At 34.2% G+C, this 22508-nt stretch overlaps 2 protein-coding genes across 4 annotated transcripts; one reads left to right on the top strand and one right to left on the bottom strand.

Moving 5' to 3' along the window:
- The first annotated feature begins 7992 nt into the window (after positions 1-7992).
- Positions 7993-12929, top strand: LOC131594953 (DAR GTPase 2, mitochondrial-like). 3 transcript variants are annotated; one of them, XM_058867155.1, is made up of 8 exons: positions 7993-8188; positions 8269-8373; positions 9615-9692; positions 9986-10142; positions 10269-10339; positions 10830-10926; positions 11408-11607; positions 11825-12929. In XM_058867155.1, exons 1-8 carry the CDS (start codon positions 8015-8017, stop codon positions 12074-12076), a joined length of 1134 nt encoding a protein of 377 aa, XP_058723138.1. In that variant the 5' UTR covers positions 7993-8014; the 3' UTR covers positions 12077-12929. The 3 variants fall into 3 exon arrangements, with proteins under 3 accessions (XP_058723138.1, XP_058723137.1, XP_058723139.1); XM_058867154.1 differs by having other exon boundaries at positions 7993-8194; positions 11825-12928; XM_058867156.1 differs by having other exon boundaries at positions 7993-8194; positions 11805-11967.
- Positions 12930-13378: 449 nt separating this feature from the next.
- On the bottom strand, positions 13379-14027 carry LOC131594954 (uncharacterized). The gene is made up of 2 exons (XM_058867157.1): positions 13841-14027; positions 13379-13678 (listed from the first exon to the last, which is right to left on the bottom strand). Exons 1-2 carry the CDS (start codon positions 13960-13962, stop codon positions 13435-13437), a joined length of 366 nt encoding a protein of 121 aa, XP_058723140.1. The 5' UTR covers positions 13963-14027; the 3' UTR covers positions 13379-13434.
- Between the last annotated feature and the right edge of the window lie 8481 nt (positions 14028-22508).

Genomic DNA, 22508 nt, shown 5'->3' with positions numbered 1-22508 from the left:
AGTTTGTGACAAACTTGAATTGATATTTGAGCTTAACCAATTCTTAACGAGTTTAGCCGAGCTGAGGCGAGTCCGACTCGATTCGACTCATTTTCAGTCCTAATTGTCATATAAATTATGATACCTCTATTCCCAAAACTTTGTGCACTTCATACATATGGTATAATTCACAAACTAATCTCTTATCATTATATTTAAACCAAGACAAAGACCTCCATATGTTAAAAGACAAGAATGCACTTCCTTTCAAATAGTGCTTTTAATCTCCAACGCGAAATGAATATAATCTCGGTTACACAGGCGAGATAACGAAGAGCGGCGCAAAATAGTGCTTTTAACTTTCTGAGCAAATCCAACGCGTCTAAAAAGGGGTCCCTCTTGGACTTTTTATGAACTACTATCTATAAAAAAGGAAACAATTTCAAATTAATAACTCATGAACACCAAAAGAGTAATAGAATTGTACAAAGGATGAGAAGTAAAACCAAATGTTACAAAACGACTCACCTATTGCACAATTGTATCATCTTAATTTATAAAATATTGTCTCTAAACATGAAATAACCAGGTTAATCACATAATCAAACTTTTCAGTTAAGCCCTTGTTGAACAAGTGATTTTAGAGAGTTAAGATAATTGCTTGTTTAAAAATTATGGTAGGAAATTGATTGAAACCAACTTATAAACATGTGTATCTATAAAATCATCACTAAAATATTGATATAAATGGTAATCACACAAAATAAGGCTAAGCAAATTATTTGAATGAAATTGATCACACACTTGACAACTGAATAAGAAGGACTATATTGTAATGGGTTAGGATATGTCTGCATGATCAACCAAAAGTAGAAAAAAATCATGAACAATGCATCCATTCAAAACAACACAGATTTATGAGAATTAAACCAAAAATGAAAAGAATCAGTGATAAAAAAGAGAAAGGTTTAGAACACATACAGGGAGATTAGATATATAATCAAACAAGTGAGGAACATCTTCAACTATGGATTTAGAGACATAGGAAATTGCATAATGTAGTATGATGTTCTTTTCCAGCAGATTCCACCCAATTCTTCAGATATCTTTACTTTTCTTACCAAAAACACACACTTTTAAATTATCATAACAAATTTAGCTTTGTACCAGAAAACAAGTAAGCACAAGAAGATTATAACCTTAGCAGAACAAATTTTGTAGGAAAATCCGATAAGCACATAAGATTATAAACTATCAATTCATCAAAAGACAAAAACTTGCTGCATAGTTGACAACAACATTCCTTAGACAAAAAAAAAATTTCCACCAACCTAAATACCTAAAAGTAAATATTGGTTCCCCAAAGTTCTAAACCTAGACAAAAATAGATCAAATCAAAGAGAATAGAACTATCACTTATGAAAAGAACATAACTATAACTAGGAATATTAGCATCGTTTTCTTATAAAAAAATAATTAAGTAAACCTAAGCTTATGATTTAAGGGATGCTAAGTTAACAAAAAAACCTAAACTAAAAAAAGTCACACAAAATCCATTTCAAATCTGACCACCACCATACTCGTTGTTGGAAACGCGTTGCCGCCACCATAAATCTACAATCGTAAAATCGCACATCGTCGGAAATGCCATAGTTGTTGTAGTCTCTCCATTTCTGTGTTGCTCATGATTTACATAGAGAAAAGAAGTAAAAGAATTTATTTTACCAAATATTAAAGAGAGAAGACAAGAGAGAGAATAAATAGAGAAGAAAGAATAACGTAGAAAGAAAAGAGACTGAAGAAATGAGAGAAAAGAAAGACAAAAGAAAGAAAGAGGAAAAAATGAATTGAAGCAGAAAGAGGAACAAATTGACAAAGAAGAAAGGACAATTTAGTCTTTTATAAAACATGGATTGTTCTTATATTATAGATAGATTGATATATAAGTAATAGGGTTAAGTATGTTTTTGGTTCCTATAAATATCTTAAATTTCACTTTTAGTCTCTATTAAAAAAATGACATATTTTAGTCTCCATAAAATTATTATGCACATAGTTTTAGTCCCTACTGTTAAACCGATGTGTATTTTTGAATGATTATTTATAGACATGTTTAGAACGTTATAAAAGTTCCTCGGAAAAAAAAAACTTAAATCTTGACTTCTAAGTCGAGATTTGCATTACTTTTATCATTATCTTTTGAAATTTAAAAAATTCATATTTAATTCTTCTCATTATAAAAAATTCTATAATTTGATAAAGAAATATTTTATAATATTCTAAACACGTATGCAAAAAATTATTCAAAATTTAAAATTTTAAGGGTAATTAAATAATTTTAAAAATTTTAAAAAATAGTATGGAATAAAACTGCATGCATAAAATTTTTATAGAGACTAAAATATGTCATTTTAAATATGCACTAAAAATAAAATTTAAAATATTGATAGGGACTAGAAAGATACTTAACCCCAGAGCTGTCAAAATGAGCTAGTCCATATGGGCCGGTCCGCCAGACCCGAAAAATCATAGGGCTTGGGCCTTAAAATTAGAGCCCATATTTTTCAGGGCCTTAATATAATCAACATTTTTTCATTGTATTATATTAGTTTTTCTCTTATAATAAATATTTGAGTATTATTTTATACAATTTAGATATATACTGTATTTAGAAACACATTATAGTATTTATAAGAGATAATATAGTACTTAAAAATGTATTATGTTTAAAGTAACATAATTTTTAATTTTATATATAATAAATATTATAGAGTTTTTAATTTAATTTTTTTAAATAAAAAAACCCATGACTCGGGTAGTAAATCTCGAGCCCATATTACACAGGGTCTTTTTGACTCAGCCCTAAAAAACCCAGGCCCCACTAGGACCGGCCCGTTTAGGACCGGGTAGCCCATATTACACCTCTACTTAACCCTAAATAATATCCAAAACAAAATAAAATAATTATCTATCATATAAGAAAATTCAATGTTCTTGAAATTCCATTTTTGCCCTTCTAGCCAATTAGCCCATCCACGTGTACAACCTTAGCAACCAGCTTTTCTATTTTGTTTATTCAACACATACTTATTTTTCCTTCTACCGATACAAATACTTAATACTCATTTAATGCATTCTAACCATTCTGATTTCTTTTGCCTCATTTAATGCATGCTGACCACTCTAATTTCTTTTGCCTCATATTACACGTTTTCTCATTTTTCTATTCCTTCTCCCATTATATCAACAATATTTTCTCACATTTCTTTTCCTTCCTCAAACAATCTCTTATCTCACATCTCTTTTCTCTTGCCTCTTATTTTGTTTCTGTTTTTTAATTTTTTTATGGTGTTGATATTTTATTATGGTTAAAGATGGAGGAAGAAAATGTTTGTTTAAAAGTGTTCACCGATATATATATATATATATATATATATATATATATATATATATATATATATATATATATATAACTTTTTTGTTTATCTTAGTGGTGAGATTTCTTTGGAAAATAGTTGGATTCACTGTCTTCTTTCTTTGTTGGTTTTGTGTTTTACATAGATTTGGGAATCACAATCTTAAGAAAAAATCTTGCAGATCTGGAGAAAAGCGTTTTTGGATTGGGATTCATTTTGGTTAGACATTTTAAAACTTTTTTCTTACGATGATTTGTCTTTTCACATACATGTTATCTCATGTATTTTTACTTTTTTTGTTGATTTTGTGGATGATTTGATTTCGTGTTCCCTTTCTTGATTCTATAGATTATAAATTCCATTTTTTTATCTTCTGATTGAAATTAATTTTTCTGGGTTTTATTTTTGCTTTCATTTTTTATGCAGTGAAAATACTAAAAAAAAATGGATTTAGATCCAAAAGTTCACACTTTTGGAGAGATGGCTAAGCATAGCAACACCAAGGATTGTTGGCTTATTCTTTTTCTTTTTGCTTTGGGAAAGGCCAAATTTTTTATTTTTTTTGCATTAATGGTTGATTTTTGTAAATGAATGTTTTATTTAATTATTTTTTTTGAAGATGAAGTTTGATCTTTAGGGGGATAATGCTTGTCTGATTTTATTTGTCTGGATCTTGTGAGTGGATGTGTTGGAGAGTATTGTGAATTGTTGTGTTGCAGAGTATATTCTTTATTGTTTTAATAATAATTTTTAATTTTATTTCTCTACAATTGATGTAACAAATTTAAAAAGGTTGAAAGATGTGCAAATGTTCACATATCAGCAACATAGTAATATCAAAGCTAATCTCATATAAATGTCAACTAGTAACTAACCCGTGCGTGTGCACGGGTTCTGGTATGTGACGCGCATTTGTTTCAGATATATATTTTTTAATAGAAAAATGTTTGGTACCCGTTAAAAAATAATAATTGAATGTATAGAAATATGTCTGGTACTCGTGAAAAAAAAATAATTGAATGTATAGAAAAGTGTCTGGTACCCGTGAAAAAATAATAATTAAATGTATAGAAAAATGTCTGGTACCCGTAAAAAAAATAATTAAATGTATAGAAAAATGCCTGGTACCCGTACAAATATTTAGATCAATAAAAAAATTTAATATAAAATATGTGAATAATAGAAGATAAAAAAATATAATAAAAAATAAAAACTAAAAAAATTATGATGGAATGTCATGACATCAACTCATGACATCGCGCCTGCTGGAAGAAAGATTAAGTTTGTACTTAACAAATACATAATATTCTATGTGAATATTATTCAAATCCTATGTGGCGCATATTATGTAATCCTATGCGTTCTCACAGGCTCTGGTACGGGACGCGCATTTATTTTAGATCTATATTTTTAATAGAAAAATATCTGGTATCTATATTTTAATTTAACATAATTTTAACTTTTTAAACATTTATTGTAATGTTTTGTTTTGAATTATCTAGCCAAACTATCACCATTGAAACAATTATGAGTTAGTATTTGTTTACTTAATATATTAATTTACTTGTTTACTTACTTCTGATCCCAATTCCATAGTTGCCTCAGTAATTATTGCGACAGATTGTTTGTTAGGTGCAGCGAATCAGGAGCAATTGTAACAGCCGGCTCAGGTGCAGCCGAATCTGTGGAAGGACTCACAACAATCAGCAAACACAGATAACCCAATCTGACCTGCATACACACATTAAACCAACATAAGTCATTCATCACATTCAATGTCCAAACACTGATGCACATATTAACCTGATGCCAAATTGTAAACAATCATTTAAGTTCTCACCTAAATTCAAATCCAAGCTAAAGCTCCATTACTTCATACATCCATATGTTCACCGAGTTGATTTTGAACTTCACCGCATTCTAAACCTGCATAAAACACCTCAGTGTTTGTATCAATATGGTTTTTTCTCAGAAACGTTTATGTCCACCAATATGTCTTCACCATATTAACAAAGCAATCATATTAACAGAGCAAATAGAAAAAAAATAAGGTTGAAACCTAACTTACTTCTAATTAATCACCGGCGGCCACCGTGATCGAACACATAAGATAAATCCATCACCAAATGAGCGAGTTTTGAGATCTATAATAATAATATCAGATCTATAATAATTAGTTCAAATCCTGCACTTTCTACAAAAGAAAGTTAATAACGAAACCTAATTTGAAAATGTCATACATAAACCTTTTCGAATCGGACCACCACCACACTCGTCGTCGGAAACCCATTTCCACCACCACCACACTAATCGTCGGTAACCCGTTGATGCTGCTACAGATCTGAATGTCAAAACATAAAAGTAACTGGTGAAAACCTTATTCATATTTTTGTTAGCAAGATGAAAAGAACAACATACTTTGCTGCAGAAACAGAAAGAGAAGGAAGAAACAATCTCCTTTTCCGCGCATCTTCCCCCTTTCCGCGTGAGCCAACACAATCAAACCTAAAACAACAAACCCTAAATCAGAAGAAATTAGAAAAAATAAATGAAACCCTAAAATCACAATCCAATTTATTCGCACACCATAAATCGATTCTTGGTGTTGTTAATGTCTATAACTTTCTCCATCGGTCGAGCCATGTAGATTCAGAGCGTTAAAAAACATAGTTGCTTATAATTTTAGTTGATTCAAATAAAAGCATAGTAACAAAAAGTTACCAATGGTATGGATAGTAGTGACCATATGAAAAGGGGATCTGAAAAGGTTCGATCAACGAACCGCTCTGGATATCTGCGATTGAACGCTTACAGATCTAAAAAGGGTAAAACTGAAAGATATGGAGATTTTGAAATGAAAGTAAAATAATAAAGTAAAAATCGGACCTCTAAAATCTGAGGAAAATCAGCGTCTTCTTCGTCGTATGTGATTCAACTCCGACCACACAGACAACGAAATCAAAACCCTACCATGGAAGCATTAGATCTGAAAAAAATAATCATGTTAATAAACAACATAGAAGTCACAAATTCCATAGGTTGAGCAAACAAACCATACCAGATCATGGTGACGATGTTGTGTCAGAATGAAGCTTGAGGAAGAGGAAGAAGAAAAGAGAGAGAGAAAAGAGAGAGAGAAAAGGTTGAAGACAAAGGAAACGTGAAGTGAAGTGAGAAAAGGAAATATGAAGTGAGCATAGAAACACAAGCAATGCATCCACGTGGCTGAGGCAGAACACAAAGGGGCAATTAAGTACTTTCCAGAACATAAAACTTTCTTATATTGTAGATATCATTATTTTCAATTACTCACCTTTATGTGCATTTAAAATATTAATGGGGTTATTAACCAAATAAATAATAGGTACGTAGCTAATATATTTTATCGATATTCTTTTTCAACTTATAAAAAACATCAAGATAATTTTTTTTTCCTTTCAAACTTCAAACTTTAAATTTTATAAAAATAATAAAATAACAATTTCAAAATAAATAAATTTATCTAAAATAAATGTATGATACACATCAAATTTATCATTTTAATAACTATTTATTAAATTATCCATGATATTTTTATTTTTTTCTATTTTAAAATATAAGATATCTTCTAAAATTTTAAATATTATAATATTATAATAATGAAGAAGTGTAACAATTTTTTGGATGTTTCTACAAATTGAGACTGAGAGGGGAAATACAGTGAGATAATCATTTAGAGAGAATAAAATGAGATGAGAGAGTGATGAAGCTAAAAACAAAAAAAAAGTCAAATTATTTTTAACTTTAGATATATTTTAACTTATTTTTTTAAAATTAATTTAAAATTATTTTCTTTAGATTTTTTCATTTTTTTAAAAATATAAATGGCGAGAGAAACTTAATAAATTTTGTAGAAAGACTATATCAATATAGAAGGTAGATTTGGATGATATTGTAATGAGAGGAAGAAGAGTTCTCTTTGTGAGAGTGAAGAAGATTCTTTTTAACATAAGACTTTTCTTTGTAATATAATAATTGTTATTGAAATTTTATAATTTGAGGGATATCTTTTATCTTTAATATATTAAATATATAGTATATTTACTCATTTAATAAAAATATAAAAAAATTAAAATGACATGTTCTATAGTATATAAATATTGTTGGAATACCAACATTTTTTAGTTTTACATCAATATACAAATATTTAGTAATTTTCTCTATTGACAATGATCACATGGATACGAAAAAAAAAAACAAATTTCAAAATATTTTCAAAATAAATTATAAAAGTAACTATAAAAAACATATTTTGAATTTTTCAAAATATTGATTATTAACGGGACATGAAGTTACTATCAAAATATTTTGATTATTATAGGACATGAAATTACTGATTATTAACGGGGCATGAATTTACTGATCAAGAAATTTTTTTATTGATTATACATTCAATTATTATTTTTTCATGGATAATCCAATATTTTTTTATTAAAAAAAATATATTTGAAACAAATGCGCGTCCCGTACCAGAACCCGTGCGAACGCACGGGTTTGTTACTAGTTTTTAAAAAAGAAAATGGACTCTTGAAAAAATACACAAGTTTTGTTAAAGAAACACACCGTTCATTTCAAACTGAATGGCAGCTTCGGAATTTGGCAAACGAATAGGGAGAGCGGTAAGAGAAAGAATCGAAAGGAGGAAAAGCAGCGTGCTCCGTGAAGCTCTATGGCACGACCCTTTCATGGCCGCTTCTACTCGCGCCATCGCAGAAAGGATCCCTTTGGTTGATCTCATCGTCCATGTCACAGATGCAAGGGTTATATATACTCTCTTTCTTGCTCTTGTTTCTTTTCGTTTCAATTATTTAACTTTTGCATTCTTCGATTTCAGATTCCTTTGTCCTCTCAATGTCACTTGCTCAGAAACTATCCAAATTCCTCAAACTATATTGTAGCGCTTAACAAAGCTGATCTTGCTTCTCGTTCCGCTTTACAGGTATCTCTCCTTTTTAGAGTGTGTTATGTTTGGCAAGTTAAGCGCTTTTAAATAAGCAGCTTCTTTGCACAAGTGTTTTAAATAAGTAGCTTATTTGCATAAGTTCAAATCAGTGTCATGAAGTAACTGTGTTGTGTATTTCTTTGATACAATGAACTCCCTTTGGTGAGTTGAATATTTTCAGCCGCAAATATTTCTTCAAATCTCAGAGAATTTTGAGTTTGAAGTTACTGTCTAGCATGGTGCCTTCTTAATCTTTGCACTGCAGTGTTTGGACCAGCTATAAGGATGTTCTCTACAACGGTTAAGACGACGTAGATGACTAGATTGTGACTTGATCCCTTGAAGAATATGAGGGATACATGATCAGCATAGGATTTGATGAATGCTAGCTAAGTCGACATTGAACTTAACTTTGTGAACCATTGTCTTCAAGCTTGTCACAGTCTATACAGGGATTTTGTTTGGTATAAAAAACAGTGTTCTTTCCTTTAACAAAAGCGATGAAGCAACAATACTGTTATTGTGGAGCCACAAATGGTATACCAGTTCTGCTTCCGGCAGAACAACAACGTTGTCAAGTAGGTCAATGGTCTATAGAGTTATTAAACAGTTTTTTGTGTAATTAGAACCATTTTCTTGACATGGTGCCAGAAGTTGAAATTGTTCCCTGTAAGGAGATCAGAAACAATCATGAATGCAGGATTATCGCAAAGATGCAGGTGGAAGAGGCTGGAGTGATCATCCAAGATTGATCTTCAAGCTGAAGAAGAATAACATAGTCTCAAAGAAACCAAGAGGAGTATTCTTGGAGGAGGAGAATCCTCAAACAAGAAACACACTGAAACAAAGCTTAAACTGCTGATACCATGCTTAACTGATAGAAATTTATGATCTGGAATGTGATCTGTAAAACATGGTAGGAGAGGAATGTAATGTAAGAGAAAGTGATGATAAATGAAACTGAAATTTGATGGGAAAAAATTGTTTACACAATAAAGTAATGAACTTTTTATATAGAAGCTCTGATGAGAACTAAGCTAGTTAGAGTGACCAATAGTGACATATAGACTAACTTCCTAACCAAACTAACAACTGGAAAATTAAGTAAAGCTGCTTAACCACACTCAACCAATTAACCATGCTATGTAACGGTTGAATTTACGTTCCTTTTGAAATTTATTAATTTATGAATTTTGCTATCTTAATAATTTTCTTTTTAAAATTTATTCTGTGAACAGGTATGGATGGATTATTTTAGGGAAATTAACTGCATATCTTGTGGAGTCAATGCTCATAACAAGGACAGCATCAAACAGGTAAACTATAAGTTTCTGAAAGTTGTTATTTCTTATGGGCTTTTTCTCTCTTTCATTTTATAAATCTTTTGTTGTTTTCTTTTGCTTTGTTTCTCTTGTCAACGCTTGATGTTAGTGTGGAAATAACATTCTGCGCAATTGATAGTGACTAGGATGATCTAACTTGGTGGTATTCCATATTTGATATTGAATTTCCCAGTTGCAAAATAAATTTGTGAAAACAAAATGTTATTGTTATTGATTTTATCTGCTCGTGAACTAATTTACTAACTAAAAACTTTTCCTGTAGACAGTTCCTAAGCCTTATACAACGCCAGGTGGGAAAACTGAAGAGAACTACTGATCATGCTAATAAGTATACTGCAACAGTAATGTTAATCGGGATTCCAAATGTCGGTAAATCGGCACTTGCTAATGCCTTGCATCAAGTGGGGAGAATTAGTGCAGCAGGTATTTAAATTATTATTACAATTCTAGTGAAACGAGTTGCTCAACATTTGAGAAACACTAGTGGATGCATGCTCACAAAATTTTCAAATTTATTTATAAGTTTCTTTGCAATTTCTTGTTTTGTAGAAAAAGGAAAGTTAAAGCATGCAACTGTGAGTCCAGAGCCAGGGGAGACTAAAGACATAAGAAGTTATAAGGTTGGGTTTTTTTTTCTATTTGGCACTCTACTTTTATTATTTTTCTAGGATAAAAATACTTGCAGACCTTCAAAGTTATATGTTTTCATCACGTGTTCTATCTATTCTATAACTTTCCTGTCATACTGATGAATCTCAGAACTTTTAATAGGCCTCTAAACAGATTTTGTAAAATCTGAATCTCATATAACCTTTTGTCATTCTTTGCTTTCTCACAATCTCATTTTTTTTGTCTAAATTAAAATATTGACCATCGTGTTGAACAGTACAACGACTTGATCAACATGATAATTTACTTTGGGAATGTGATCTGTGCACAGGCATGCTCATCTAGGCATCTTACATTCCCAGATACTAGCATGCCTGTGTAAGAAGCTGATATTTAAATTCTGTTTCTGTCCAATCTTAAGAATTCTTTCTTATACCAAAGAAGGGTCATAACAGTATCTCATGTGCTATTCTTACTGGTGAGAATTTTTCTTCCATTCAGATTGCTAGCCATCCCAATATTTATGTGTTAGACACTCCAGCTGTTTTATCTCCCGAGGTTCCTGATGTTGATGTTCTATCTAAATTACTCTTAACAGGTATTTTCAATTGGTTTGCTTCTTCATCTACTAGTTTTTACATTCTTATGTAGTGGTAGGAATCTGGTACAATTTCTGTATAAGTATAGAGCTATGGAAAAGGGTTGATAATTTTTGACAAGTATATTGAGTCGAGGAAGCAATACAAAGCGAGTAGACTTATCGTCCCTTGAGGATGGAAAGACGAAAAGTCGAAAATGCTAATTCACTATTTTGATTCTATATGAGCTGTTCACTATTTTAATTCTATTTGAACTGTCAATAAAGACCGAACTTTGAAGTGAGTTCATTCCATGAGAATTTTTTAAGTTAGTGTCATGAAATTCATGTTTGGGTTTTCTTAATTAGCCCAAAATCAATTTCTTAATTCATTAGTCTCTTAAACTCAACATGCAATCGATTCAGTAATTCTGTTTAAACTTTCATACAACCCTCTCTCTGTGTTATATCTTATTTTGACTTCATTTTTATCGTTATGCAGGAGCAATTGGGGACTGTTTGGTTGAGAGAAAAGAAACTGCTCAATATTTTCTAGCTATTCATAACTCCAGTGATCAGTACAAGAAATGGGCGAGGTTATCAAACAAGGATAATGACTTCCTTAACAGCAAAACAGAATGCTCGCCTACCTCAGGGTTGCAAATGAAACAGAAAAACCAAATCCCTACAGATCACACACAGGTATGTGTACTATTTAGGTGGACATTTCAATCTTCTATAGTGGTTCAAATGCATTCTGATATGTATTCTATTATGAACACTCAGAAAGCCAAAATTTGAAATGTCAATCTAAGAATCGAACCAAAATAAATGTTTCTGATTTTGGAAGGTCAATCTTTCGTGATATCTCTACTAGTTAAAATCCAAATTCATTTCAGGTTAACTTTGTGTTTTGTAGGACGACGTAGTGCAGGATGTTCGAAGAACACTCTATGAAACAGTATCATCTTTTGAAGGCAATATAAAATGTGAAGTTGAAATGGAAGCACTTATTGCTAGACAATTTACTGCCTTGCAGGAAGTTTTCCATGTTTCAACTAAATGTGAAGAAGATATCCATGTTATGGTTGCTGGGAAATTGCTTAATCTTTTCCGTACGGGGCGTCTTGGACATTATATTTTTGATAACCTTCCCAGAAATACTCACTGATCATTGTCAGGCCAATGCTGTGTGTTAGCCTCTAAATGTAGCTGCTCAACTCAGTTGGCCATATCTTTTTACAAAGTAAAAAGCCCTTAGATACCTTTCTCCAAACCTATTAATATTTTACTTAAATTAATCTGTCATTAGATTATTAACTGATTTTTCATAATTTAACTTTATTTTAGTAGACTCATTTAAAAATTTCATAACCAACTCCTTAAAGATCAAGTGTGTTTGAAAAACATCTGGAATTGTGATGGCAGCGCATGGTTAACATGAAGCTTCTCTTTGCAAAGTGAAGAATGTTTCGAATCAGAACGAATTTTATGAAATTGTTGCCACTAATTCTGTTGAAGTTTCAATTTTTGTCAAAATTATAATAACTTGTTCTTGATGTATTTTTGTCAAAATTGTGGTCAATATTCAAACATACACTTAGATCCCGTACATACCTTAATTTTGTAAATTGTTTCCCATTCTTTGGTATTTTTTTTTTGGATAGTATAGTTGGCGTGAAAGTTTCCTTTAAAAGATATCCCAATTTCATGTTGAGTAAATGATTCAGACTGAGAAATGAAGTTTCACTTAATTGAATTTTAAAAGAGAACTGAATTTGAATTCCTCAATCAAGTTTCAAGTAATTGAATTTCAAAACAGAAAACTGAATTTGAATTCCTCAATCAGATGTTCCAAAAATAGATGTAAAGTATTGCCAGTGGAAGCGAAATTTGGTACCAACACTAACACAGATCCGGACTACGATTGACATGTCCACACCAATAATAATCAAAACTATAATGATAAATTTTTCCCTTAAAGGGGAAATACACCAATAATAATTCAAAACTATAACGATAAATTTTTCCCTTAAAGGGTAAATACTAATCATATTATGGCGTATCCTTCTCTACACATCGCTAGATGCAAGAGTTGGTATAAACAACAAAATGAATACGTCTATTACACGCATATTCACTCAACTGATCACTAAGAATCATAAACATTGAGATATTCTCGAAATACTTGCTTTTATCACTGAAATTGAGTAATGCCATTAAATAAACCTACTCTTCCTGTAATTTTTGATGTTGCACAGAAAGTCATGCAGCTTGGAATGGTGAGTGAAATGTTACCATGTGTTGGTGTCTAACACCGGCCAAACCTTTAATCTAAAGTGTCAGTGCAGTGCAGCATATGATAGAACTTATGGTATCAGCTCTCTCTTTCCTTTGCTTTCAGCTCACTTTGGCATTTCTAACACACAAATACTCTAAGTCCAAATGCACATAAGTAAACAAAGAAAAACAATAAGAACTAATACATCAGTTTAACATATAAACAACAAGACATTACAACAAACATGTTCATTTTGGAGGTGGCACATTAACAATCAAACTTACCAACCACATTACAATGAACCCAATGACCCGAACAGCAATATAGAATACCAACAAACCAAACAAAATAGTAAGGAGAGGAGGTCCCTTTGAAACATTGCTACTTTCCTTTACATTTTCATTAGACGCTTTTCCATCACTAGAGTTGGAGTTTACAGCAGAAACACTCAATTTCTTTTGATTTATTTGCAATCTTCTAGCCCCAATGCATCTAGATAAAGTCAACGGCAGAAATGAAAACATTAATTGAGTAATAGGTGGTTAGAAATGTTGAAATCATAAACCAAACGTGGAAACGGGTAAAATACAATGAAAAATCTACAGAAAATGCAGAAATAAGAATACCAAAAAATTAACAGAGAAAAGTATGAACCTTAAGGTGGAAGAGAAGTTGAGAGTGGAGATGGAAGGGATTCGAGGTTTGGAAGGAAACCCTAATTTGAGCGGTGGGTAGAGTGATCTGGCATTTGAGAGCGAAAATCCAAGAGAGGCCATATCGCTATCTCGTTTTTTCCCTTCCACAACTAATCATGACCCTATTTATCTTCCATTTCGGAATATCTTATTATTTAGAGCTACAAAATAATATTTTTTGTAAGATGATAAATATCTTAAGGGGGGGTGTTTGTGTGGTGAATTTAAATTGTATTTTTGGTTATATTCTCATTTTTGTTTTAAGTTTTCACGTCATGCACTTTTTTATTTTAAAGAATATAATGTATTCATGAAATTTTAAATACTATTTTTACTGTAGTACTCCGGATGCTGACACCGATATAGGATAGGGGTGTTCGCTATTAAGGATAGATGACATGTATAACATTATTATCTTTAGATAGTCATGTGAGAACAAGTCATACCACGACCCCCGTAACCATGGAGGAACAATTGTTGTCTTTAAGTGTTTTCTAAATCTTGGGTTCAAAGTGCCTCTATAAATACTTCTCCTCTAGCGAAAGAAAGACATGTCTTAATTCATACAAATTACACATTACGTACTCTTACCCTAAAAGCATCAAGCTATATACATAGTCTCCGACCTCACGTGAGCATGTCCGCTAAACCACCATTAACACCACCATACATGGTTGCTCGCCGCCATAGAAAAGTCCTAACCACCTTACATGGTAATATATCTACTAAGACCTCTGAGTATCCTTATCCTTGTAGTGGTAACATGCACATCTGTACTTTTTTACTAGTACAGTGGCGCCCTGGTAAAACTAACTTGGACCACATTTTTATCATAATCCACATATTTGTTGTCATCCTCAACTCTTATACCTAACCTTCCGTGGCCATGGTTAACAGAAGGGATCCATCCCCTACGCTAGAGGATACCGGTGGTAGCGGTGAAGCCAACGTCCTAGAGGATATGTGTGCCTCCATGAACGAATTACATCATCAAAATCAGACATTAGAGGACAATGTCCACAACATTATACAGCGCCAGCAAAAATCCAATCCTCCAAAAGAGATGGAGGTGCTTGATCCCCATCCACTCTTATATGAGATATGAGAAGCACCGGTCCTAGAGGGATTTAAGCCTTCATCTCTCACCAAGTTTGATGGGCGTAGAGATCCTTGTGAGTATGTTGCCTCCATCAGCACACGGATGACCATCATTGGGGCACTTGACTCCTTGAAGTGCAAACTACTGTCTGGCACATTCAATGAGACTGCCCTATGTCGTTATATGGGTTTACCTCGTGCCTCTTTCGTCAGCTATGAAGATCTAGTAAAGAAGCTTATGCACCAGTTCGTTGTCATATGTCACAAGAAGATGGTGGAACCACCAGCTTGTTTAGCATACAACAAGGTCCATCAGAATCACTAAGTAGCTATCTTGCCCGGTTTAATGAAGCCACCATCAGGTTCGTTCCTCCAAACTAAGAAATATTTGTGGGGGAATTCCGAAATGGACTTAAGGAAAGATACTTCAACGAGTCCCTCGCTCAAAAGCCATAACTTTCGTTAGCAGAAGTGGTCACCAAAGTTGAATGTTACATAAAGAGCGAGGAGAGAAACATCGAGAAGAAGGCGTAAGACGTCAAGGAGCGTGTTTCCAACGTAAAAGGTTCGCACCACCAGAGGAAAAGTAATTGTACCTCTCCCATAATAGACAATGCTATGTTCAAGAGAATAAGCAATACGACGACGAGCTTCACACCTCTGAACACTCACCGTGAGCAGATCTGGTGGGAGGTTCTTTATATATACAACATTCCCACGCCTCCAGCTCTGAAGGAAGATGTGATGGGTTCCAAACCAAGAAGATGGTGCAAGTTCCATGGAGTCAAGGAAACCACATCGAATATTGCTACCAACTCAAGAAAAAAATTGAGAAGTTGATTCATGAGGGACACCTCAAGAAATATGTGAAGGGTGACTCCTCTCATAGGTCACACGAGTCTAACTCCCGAGGGAGAGATTACACGGGAAGACCCAGACCCAACAATGAAAATGATACATCCCAGGGCAAGGGTAACAAACTTGTTCGCCAAACACTCAATACCATAGCAAGAGGATTCTCCGGGGGTGGGGTAACTTCTTTGACTTCAAAGCGCGACCAATACCTATCATAGGAGTAACTCTCATAAACACATGATCTCCCTCTTGAAACTCAAGTGTTTTCCTCCTTTTGTCATGATAACTCTTCTGACGACTATGAGAAGCCTTCATCTTCTCTTGAATCATCTTAATCTTCTCCGTAGTCTGTTGTACAATTTCTAGTCCAATCACAGCACTCTCACTAGACTCGTACCAACACAATGGAGTTCGACATCTTCTACCATACAATGCCTAAAACGGAGCCATACCAATACTCGAATGAAAACTGTTGTTGTAGGTAAACTCAATCAAAGGCAGATAACTATCCCAAGCACCTCCCTTTTCCAGCACAAAAGCACGCAATAAATCTTCCAACGACTGAATCGTCCTCTCAGTCTGTCCATCCGTCTGCGGATGATAAGCAGAAATCAATCTCAGCTTAGTACCCAAAGCCTTCTGCAAACCTTCCCAAAATCTCGACGTAAATCTCGGACCTCTGTCAGACACAATACTCGAAGGAATAACATGTAGACTAACTATCTTCTCGATGTATAACTGAGCCAGCTTCTCCATCGAATAATCCATTCTCACTGGTATAAAATGTGCAGACTTTGTCAACCTGTCCACAACAACCCAGATAGCTTCACAATTCTTAACCGTTCTCGGCAAACCAGAAACAAAATCCATTGATATGCTATCCCACTTCCACTCAGGAATAAACATCGGTTGCATAAATTCAGATGGCTTCTGATGTTCAACTTTTGACTTCTGACACGTCAAACAAGAAAATACAAATTCAGCAATTTCTTTCTTCATGCCAGGCCACCAAAACAGCTTTTTCAAATCATGATACATCTTGGTAGCACTAGGATGAATACTTAATCCACTACGGTGTCCTTCTTCTAGAATACTCTTTCGAAGTTCAGCAACATCAGGAACACAAACTCTGTCTCCAAACCTCAATATACCATTATCGTCAACTCTGAATTCACCTCCTTTACCTTGACTAATCAAAGTCAACTTATCGATCAATTCAACATCAGCTTTTTGACCCTCTCTGATCTCTTCAAGAATACCACTAGTCAGCTTCAGCATACCCAATTTAACGCTAGTAGGAGTACCTTCGCATACTAAACTCAAATCTCTGAATTGTTCAATTAAATCCAATTCTCTAACCATCAACATCGACATATGCAAAGTCTTCCTACTCAATGCATCAGCAACCACGTTTGCCTTACCAGGATGGTAATTCGAACCAAAATCATAGTCCTTCAGGAATTCTAGCCACCTCCTCTGTCTCATGTTCAGCTCTTTTTGGTCAAAGAGGAACTTTAGACTCTTATGGTCACTGAACACCTCGAACCTCGAACCGTACAAATAATGTCGCCACAACTTCAAAACAAAAACCACAGCTGCCAACTCTAAATCATGAGTCAGATAGTTCCTTTCATGCACTTTGAGTTGCCTTGACGCATACGCGACCACTTGTTTATTCTGCATCAGTACACTGTTGAAAAAGTATTGTGGTGTACTTTTCGTTTATATTGTATCCACATGGATTATTGTGATATCACCGCCGTTCTATAGCCTATTTTGTCTTGAGTTAATGTTACTTTAGTTTTGGGTTTGCAAAAGATCATTCAACAATTTTAGTAGCAAAGAGTAAATTAATGAAAGTTCTAAGTTAAAGAAAATGTATCAAGATTCGATTTCATCGACCTAAACTTGTATGTCTTCCTATAAATATATGTATATGAACTTGTTAACGATCAATATAATTACGTATCGACGTCTATATCGTCCGTGTCCGCAACGATATAGCTAGATTTACCGTATTGTTTAACCGACGATTTCTCCACCTTTTAAACAATACAAATAACGTTTTAAAACCGATACTAAGTAAACATCAAACGCTAAATCTATGTTTGCAACTTATAGTTTGATAGATGATAAAGTTAGGTCTAGATACAAACATTGATGTCTCAAACACTTATACCATAGAAAAGCTTTAATAAACAAACTAAACCATCTATATTGATCATAACTTGTTTATACATAATATATTCACAAGAAAACATACAAAAGGTTAGGAATATTACATCTTATCTTGATACAAAAGAGATTTAGCTATCCATGAAAGTGGTAGCTTGCTCAAGAAGGAAAGGATGAAGATCAACAAGCATCTACGGCGATTAATCGACGATCAAGGCTTCGATTATCCAATTCTTCACTTGCTACAGTAGAATATGTTCTTTTAGGTCTTAAGATTATGTAACTACTACAAAATATCACTTCTGGCCCTTAAACAAGAAAACAGAATTGCGCAGACCGCGCTTAGCGCGGTGAAGCCGGCTAAGCGCGCTATCCCAAAATAGCTAAACCGCCCAATCGCGCTAAGCGGGCTCCAGACCGGGCTTAGCGCGGAAGTTTCTGCCAGACTTCCCTCTTTTCTTCAAAACCGCGCTTAGCGCGCCTATACCGTGCTTAGCGCGGTACCTTTTTTCAGCAATCCTTGGCTTTTGGTCTTGGAACATCTTCAATACATTTTTCCATGGTCCAAGCTTCCATTTATCTAGCAAAAACTATAAAATCCAACACAAATTGCAAAGATAAGAACTATTCGACACTAATATAAATATAAGAATATATATATATATATATACCAAATGATAATAAAATACTACTACTAACCACAAAAAGACTTGAAAGTTACCAAAAATTACTCAAGATATTAACACAATTTGGTAACTAACAACTCTCCCCAACTTAAACATTTGTTTATCCTCAAACAAAAACAAACACAACCAAGAGATCACAAGCTAAGACAAGAACAAATGGGTGGTTCAAATTCCATAAGCACACAAGTAACATCGTACCCTTGCTAAAATAACACCATGATTAAGATACTAATACTAAATACATATTTGATGTCAATAATTCCTAAAGCAAAATAAGTTCAAGATTGAATCACAACCTACACACTTCTCTAGTAAGAGACAAAATTTGAGGATCCTAACACTCACACAACAATGTCGCCACATCCAGAATCAATTAGGCATTCATCTACACACATTTATATAAAAAGCGTAAAAGCAAGAATCACAAATACTTTAGGGTTGTAGCTTGGCTTGGTTAACAAGGAAGTGTCATTTCTCAAGGCTATTGAAACGAAAGGGTCAATACCTAAGAGAGCATTCAAATCACGATTATATCCACACATCCTTATCAACCGATCACACAATTTTATTGCTCAAGAGTTCACCTTTTTTATTTATTTAAAGGAAACTAGCTATATACAAAGCTCTTTTCTTTTTCTTTTTCTCTTTCTTTTTTTTTCTCTTGAGCAATCACTTATTTTCTTCTCCACACCAATACAACCAATATTTTTTTTTATTCTCTCCAACTTGAATATTACCACCACATAATCACGAATGCTCCCTATTCTAAGCGAAAAGGAATCAATCCTAACCACATTTCATGGTACTCTTCAAGGTTAAAAGAAAGTCATCAAGATTCAAATCAAAAATCGGTAATTATAAACAAGGAAATGATACCGATTGAATCTTGGCAAAACGGCTCAAAGTGGTTAGCAAATACTCACACACTCACCGGGTAGGTTATATTTGGTAGAAAAGTTATACTCGTAATGCTAAACAAAACGCTTTGACCACTTTCATGCTTTACATAATTAAATAAAAACGCAAGATTAAACATAATAAACGCGAGTTAAACGCACATTGTTGGTAACCACAAAATAATAATATATATATATACAATGGAAAGGCTCCTCACACTAATTTTAGTACTACAATGATTCATTATTGAACTATTTTTGTTAAAGAAAATGTGACATCTAATGTGTACAATTAAAAGCATCTAATTCATGGTATATTAAAGAAACGGTAAAAATGTACCTTGCATGTACTAATTTCACATTATATCATCACCGCCCCAATTGGTTGTAAAAAACTTGCTTCATCAAGGAAGCACTTTCACAAGGACAACAAAAATTTAAAACACAATTGCATATGTATATAGAAATATAAAGCAATTAAACTAAAAACTTAATAAATTAAAAACAAACACCAAAAGGTGTCAAAATATCCAAAAGGCATAGTAATGCCTAAGATCCAAAATACCTCATCCTTTAAAAGGATGGAACAAAACATAACAAAGCTAAGTCAAAATAAAAAAAAAACTAGCACTAAACATACTAATAATAATACTAAGCATCAACCATAAGACTACTCATCATCATCCTGGAGATTTTCTTCCACATTCTCATTCTCATCCTCGCCAACTTCCTCCTCCTCAGGAAATGGCCTGACCTCAGGCCAATTAGCATAATCTACCAAGTCTTGGCGAGAACTCCACGGATGAGCCACATTGGGCTCCATCATCTGCAACCTCAACTGTGACATAGAGTCATGCAAAAACATGAATGCTCTCTGATGCGCCATATGAAATGCCAAGTTCTCCTCTCTATCAGGATCACTACGGCGGCGAGCAGGGCGAGCAGCAGCAACAGGAACAGCAGTCAACCTGGATAAACAGTAACGCTCAATAAAAATATTGTCAATAAAAGTATCAATTGACATAAGACCCTCAGAAGGAATCTGCACTCTAGCCTTCTTGCACAGATTCATGATCAGATCAGGAAAGATCAACTTGCAGGGAGCACGATCACCATGCCGAGTTCCACTCAAAGCAACCCTCTTCAGCTCAATCGCAATAATGCGAGTAATATCAATCGGCTCATGCTCAATCATACGAGCAACCAGAGCAGCAGACTCAGCAGGAAAAGAGGAAGTGTGACTCCTAGGCCTCAAATTATGAAGGACCACCGACATGAGAATCTGAGCATTAGTAGTCAACACTTTTCTAGAGAACTTCTGGGGCTGCCCTGAAGGATTAAGATCATAAGAATGCCCACTCATGCAAAAAACCTCCCTAAGCTGCTCAAAATCAAAATTACCGCGTGCCAACTGCACATGATAACCACACAGCTCACCATCCTCAAAAGGCAATGGAGTTCCTAGAAATTCACGGATAGCCTGACGAGAAAAATCGATCTCCTTTCCACGCACCCAAGTTTTGAACTCATAAGCCACACCTTCAACAGGAAATTCCTCACTTGGCACGACATTAGCATAAAACTCTCTAACAATCTCCAAGTGAAACTTAGGTGCAGGCTCACAAAGTTTAAGCCAACCATACTCCTCAAGGGTGTGATAACACCACCCATAGCTTCCCTCAGGATTGATTCTAACAATTCGCTCTGGCCACCATGTCCTAACCTCTAGTTTCTTGTACCTTGCCTCTTGGACATGACCCTTAAAACGGTTCTGATCAAACGGAATAGCCCTAGGTGCTTGAGAAGAACTGCCACCTTCGGTTCTGGTCTTTCACTTCTTAGAGCCTAGGAATTTTGGTCCCATCTGAAATGATCAAGAAAACAGCACCACAAAACCAAAATGTTAACACAAATAAGAAAATATATTGGCCAAATTAAGTGTTAACAGCATCCATCACTCTCCCTGCATCAAACTAAAGCAGACAGAAGAGGGATTTTTTTTTAAACTCCCAGACCGCGCTAAGCGGGCTCTGCGAATTGCAGAAAAAATTCCCTACGAACCAGGGTTTCCTCCATAATTCCGGCACCCAAAATTGATTTTAAACACACACTATGTTTTCAACACACAAAACCCTAACCACATGGATTTATTCCTAAATTAAATGTGAAAACTAGATAAAAGGAAGATAAAGTAAAAATGGAGAAGAAGAAGATGCTTACCTTAGTGATGATGAAGATGAAGAAAGAGCAAAGACCTTGATTACTTAGCAAAGATAAAAAGAAAGCAAAGAAAGAAACAAATTTAGGAGAAGAAAATGGGAGAAATGAGGCAACAAGACCTCAAAACCCTACTTCCCTCACCCAGAATTCAAGCTGGGCCGGGTCAAGGACAAAGGGCCCAAAAATTCAAATATTTTTTTTCTGAAAACCAAACCGTGCTAAGCGGGGTGTGAAGCGCGCTAAGCGCGCAACTCTCTGGAACTAAGGCTTCAAAAATCCTCAATGCGCGCTAAGCGGGCTAGGAGCGCGCTTAGCGCCTGTGACAGAACACAGAAATTGTTTTTCTTCTACCAGCAAGTGTAACTTTACCGGTAGGTTGATTTTGGCTCGACAAGAATGCAAAAAACATAAACGATAAAAAGCACATAAAACAAGCTGAATATTTACAAATTGGGGTGCCTCCCAATAAGCGCTTTGTTTAACGTTGGTCAGCTCGACGGTCAAAGGCAATCAAGGATCACCAAACGATAAAACACAAGTTTCACGATTAAAATCGCTTCCTCGATAAACCTTCAACCTCTGACCGTTAACTACCCATTCTTGCTTTGATTTTTGGTCCTCTATCACAATAGCCCCGTGGCTTCTCACATCCTTAACCAGAAACGGTCCTGACCATTTCGACTTCAACTTTCCCGGA

The sequence above is a fragment of the Vicia villosa genome, linkage group LG4 (assembly GCF_029867415.1).
Source record: "Vicia villosa cultivar HV-30 ecotype Madison, WI linkage group LG4, Vvil1.0, whole genome shotgun sequence".
NCBI classification, from domain to species: Eukaryota; Viridiplantae; Streptophyta; class Magnoliopsida; order Fabales; family Fabaceae; genus Vicia; species Vicia villosa.
Note: the sequence above shows the minus strand (reverse complement) of the source record. Positions and strands in the feature narration are given on the sequence as shown.

What these genes read in the sequence shown, in the direction of transcription:
- LOC131594953 (XM_058867154.1), top strand. Translation starts at nt 8,015, where the DNA reads ATGGCAGCTTCGGAATTTGGCAAACGAATAGGGAGAGCGGTAAGAGAA. An exon ending in ACAAGGACAGCATCAAACAG is followed by an intron (nt 9,693 to 9,985) that starts GTAAACTATAAG and finishes TCCTGTAGACAG; the next exon opens with TTCCTAAGCCTTATACAACG. An exon ending in AAGACATAAGAAGTTATAAG is followed by an intron (nt 10,340 to 10,829) that starts GTTGGGTTTTTT and finishes TCTTCCATTCAG; the next exon opens with ATTGCTAGCCATCCCAATAT.
- LOC131594954 (XM_058867157.1), bottom strand. Translation starts at nt 13,962, where the DNA reads ATGGCCTCTCTTGGATTTTCGCTCTCAAATGCCAGATCACTCTACCCA. An exon ending in AACTTCTCTTCCACCTTAAG is followed by an intron (nt 13,679 to 13,840) that starts GTTCATACTTTT and finishes GACTTTATCTAG; the next exon opens with ATGCATTGGGGCTAGAAGAT.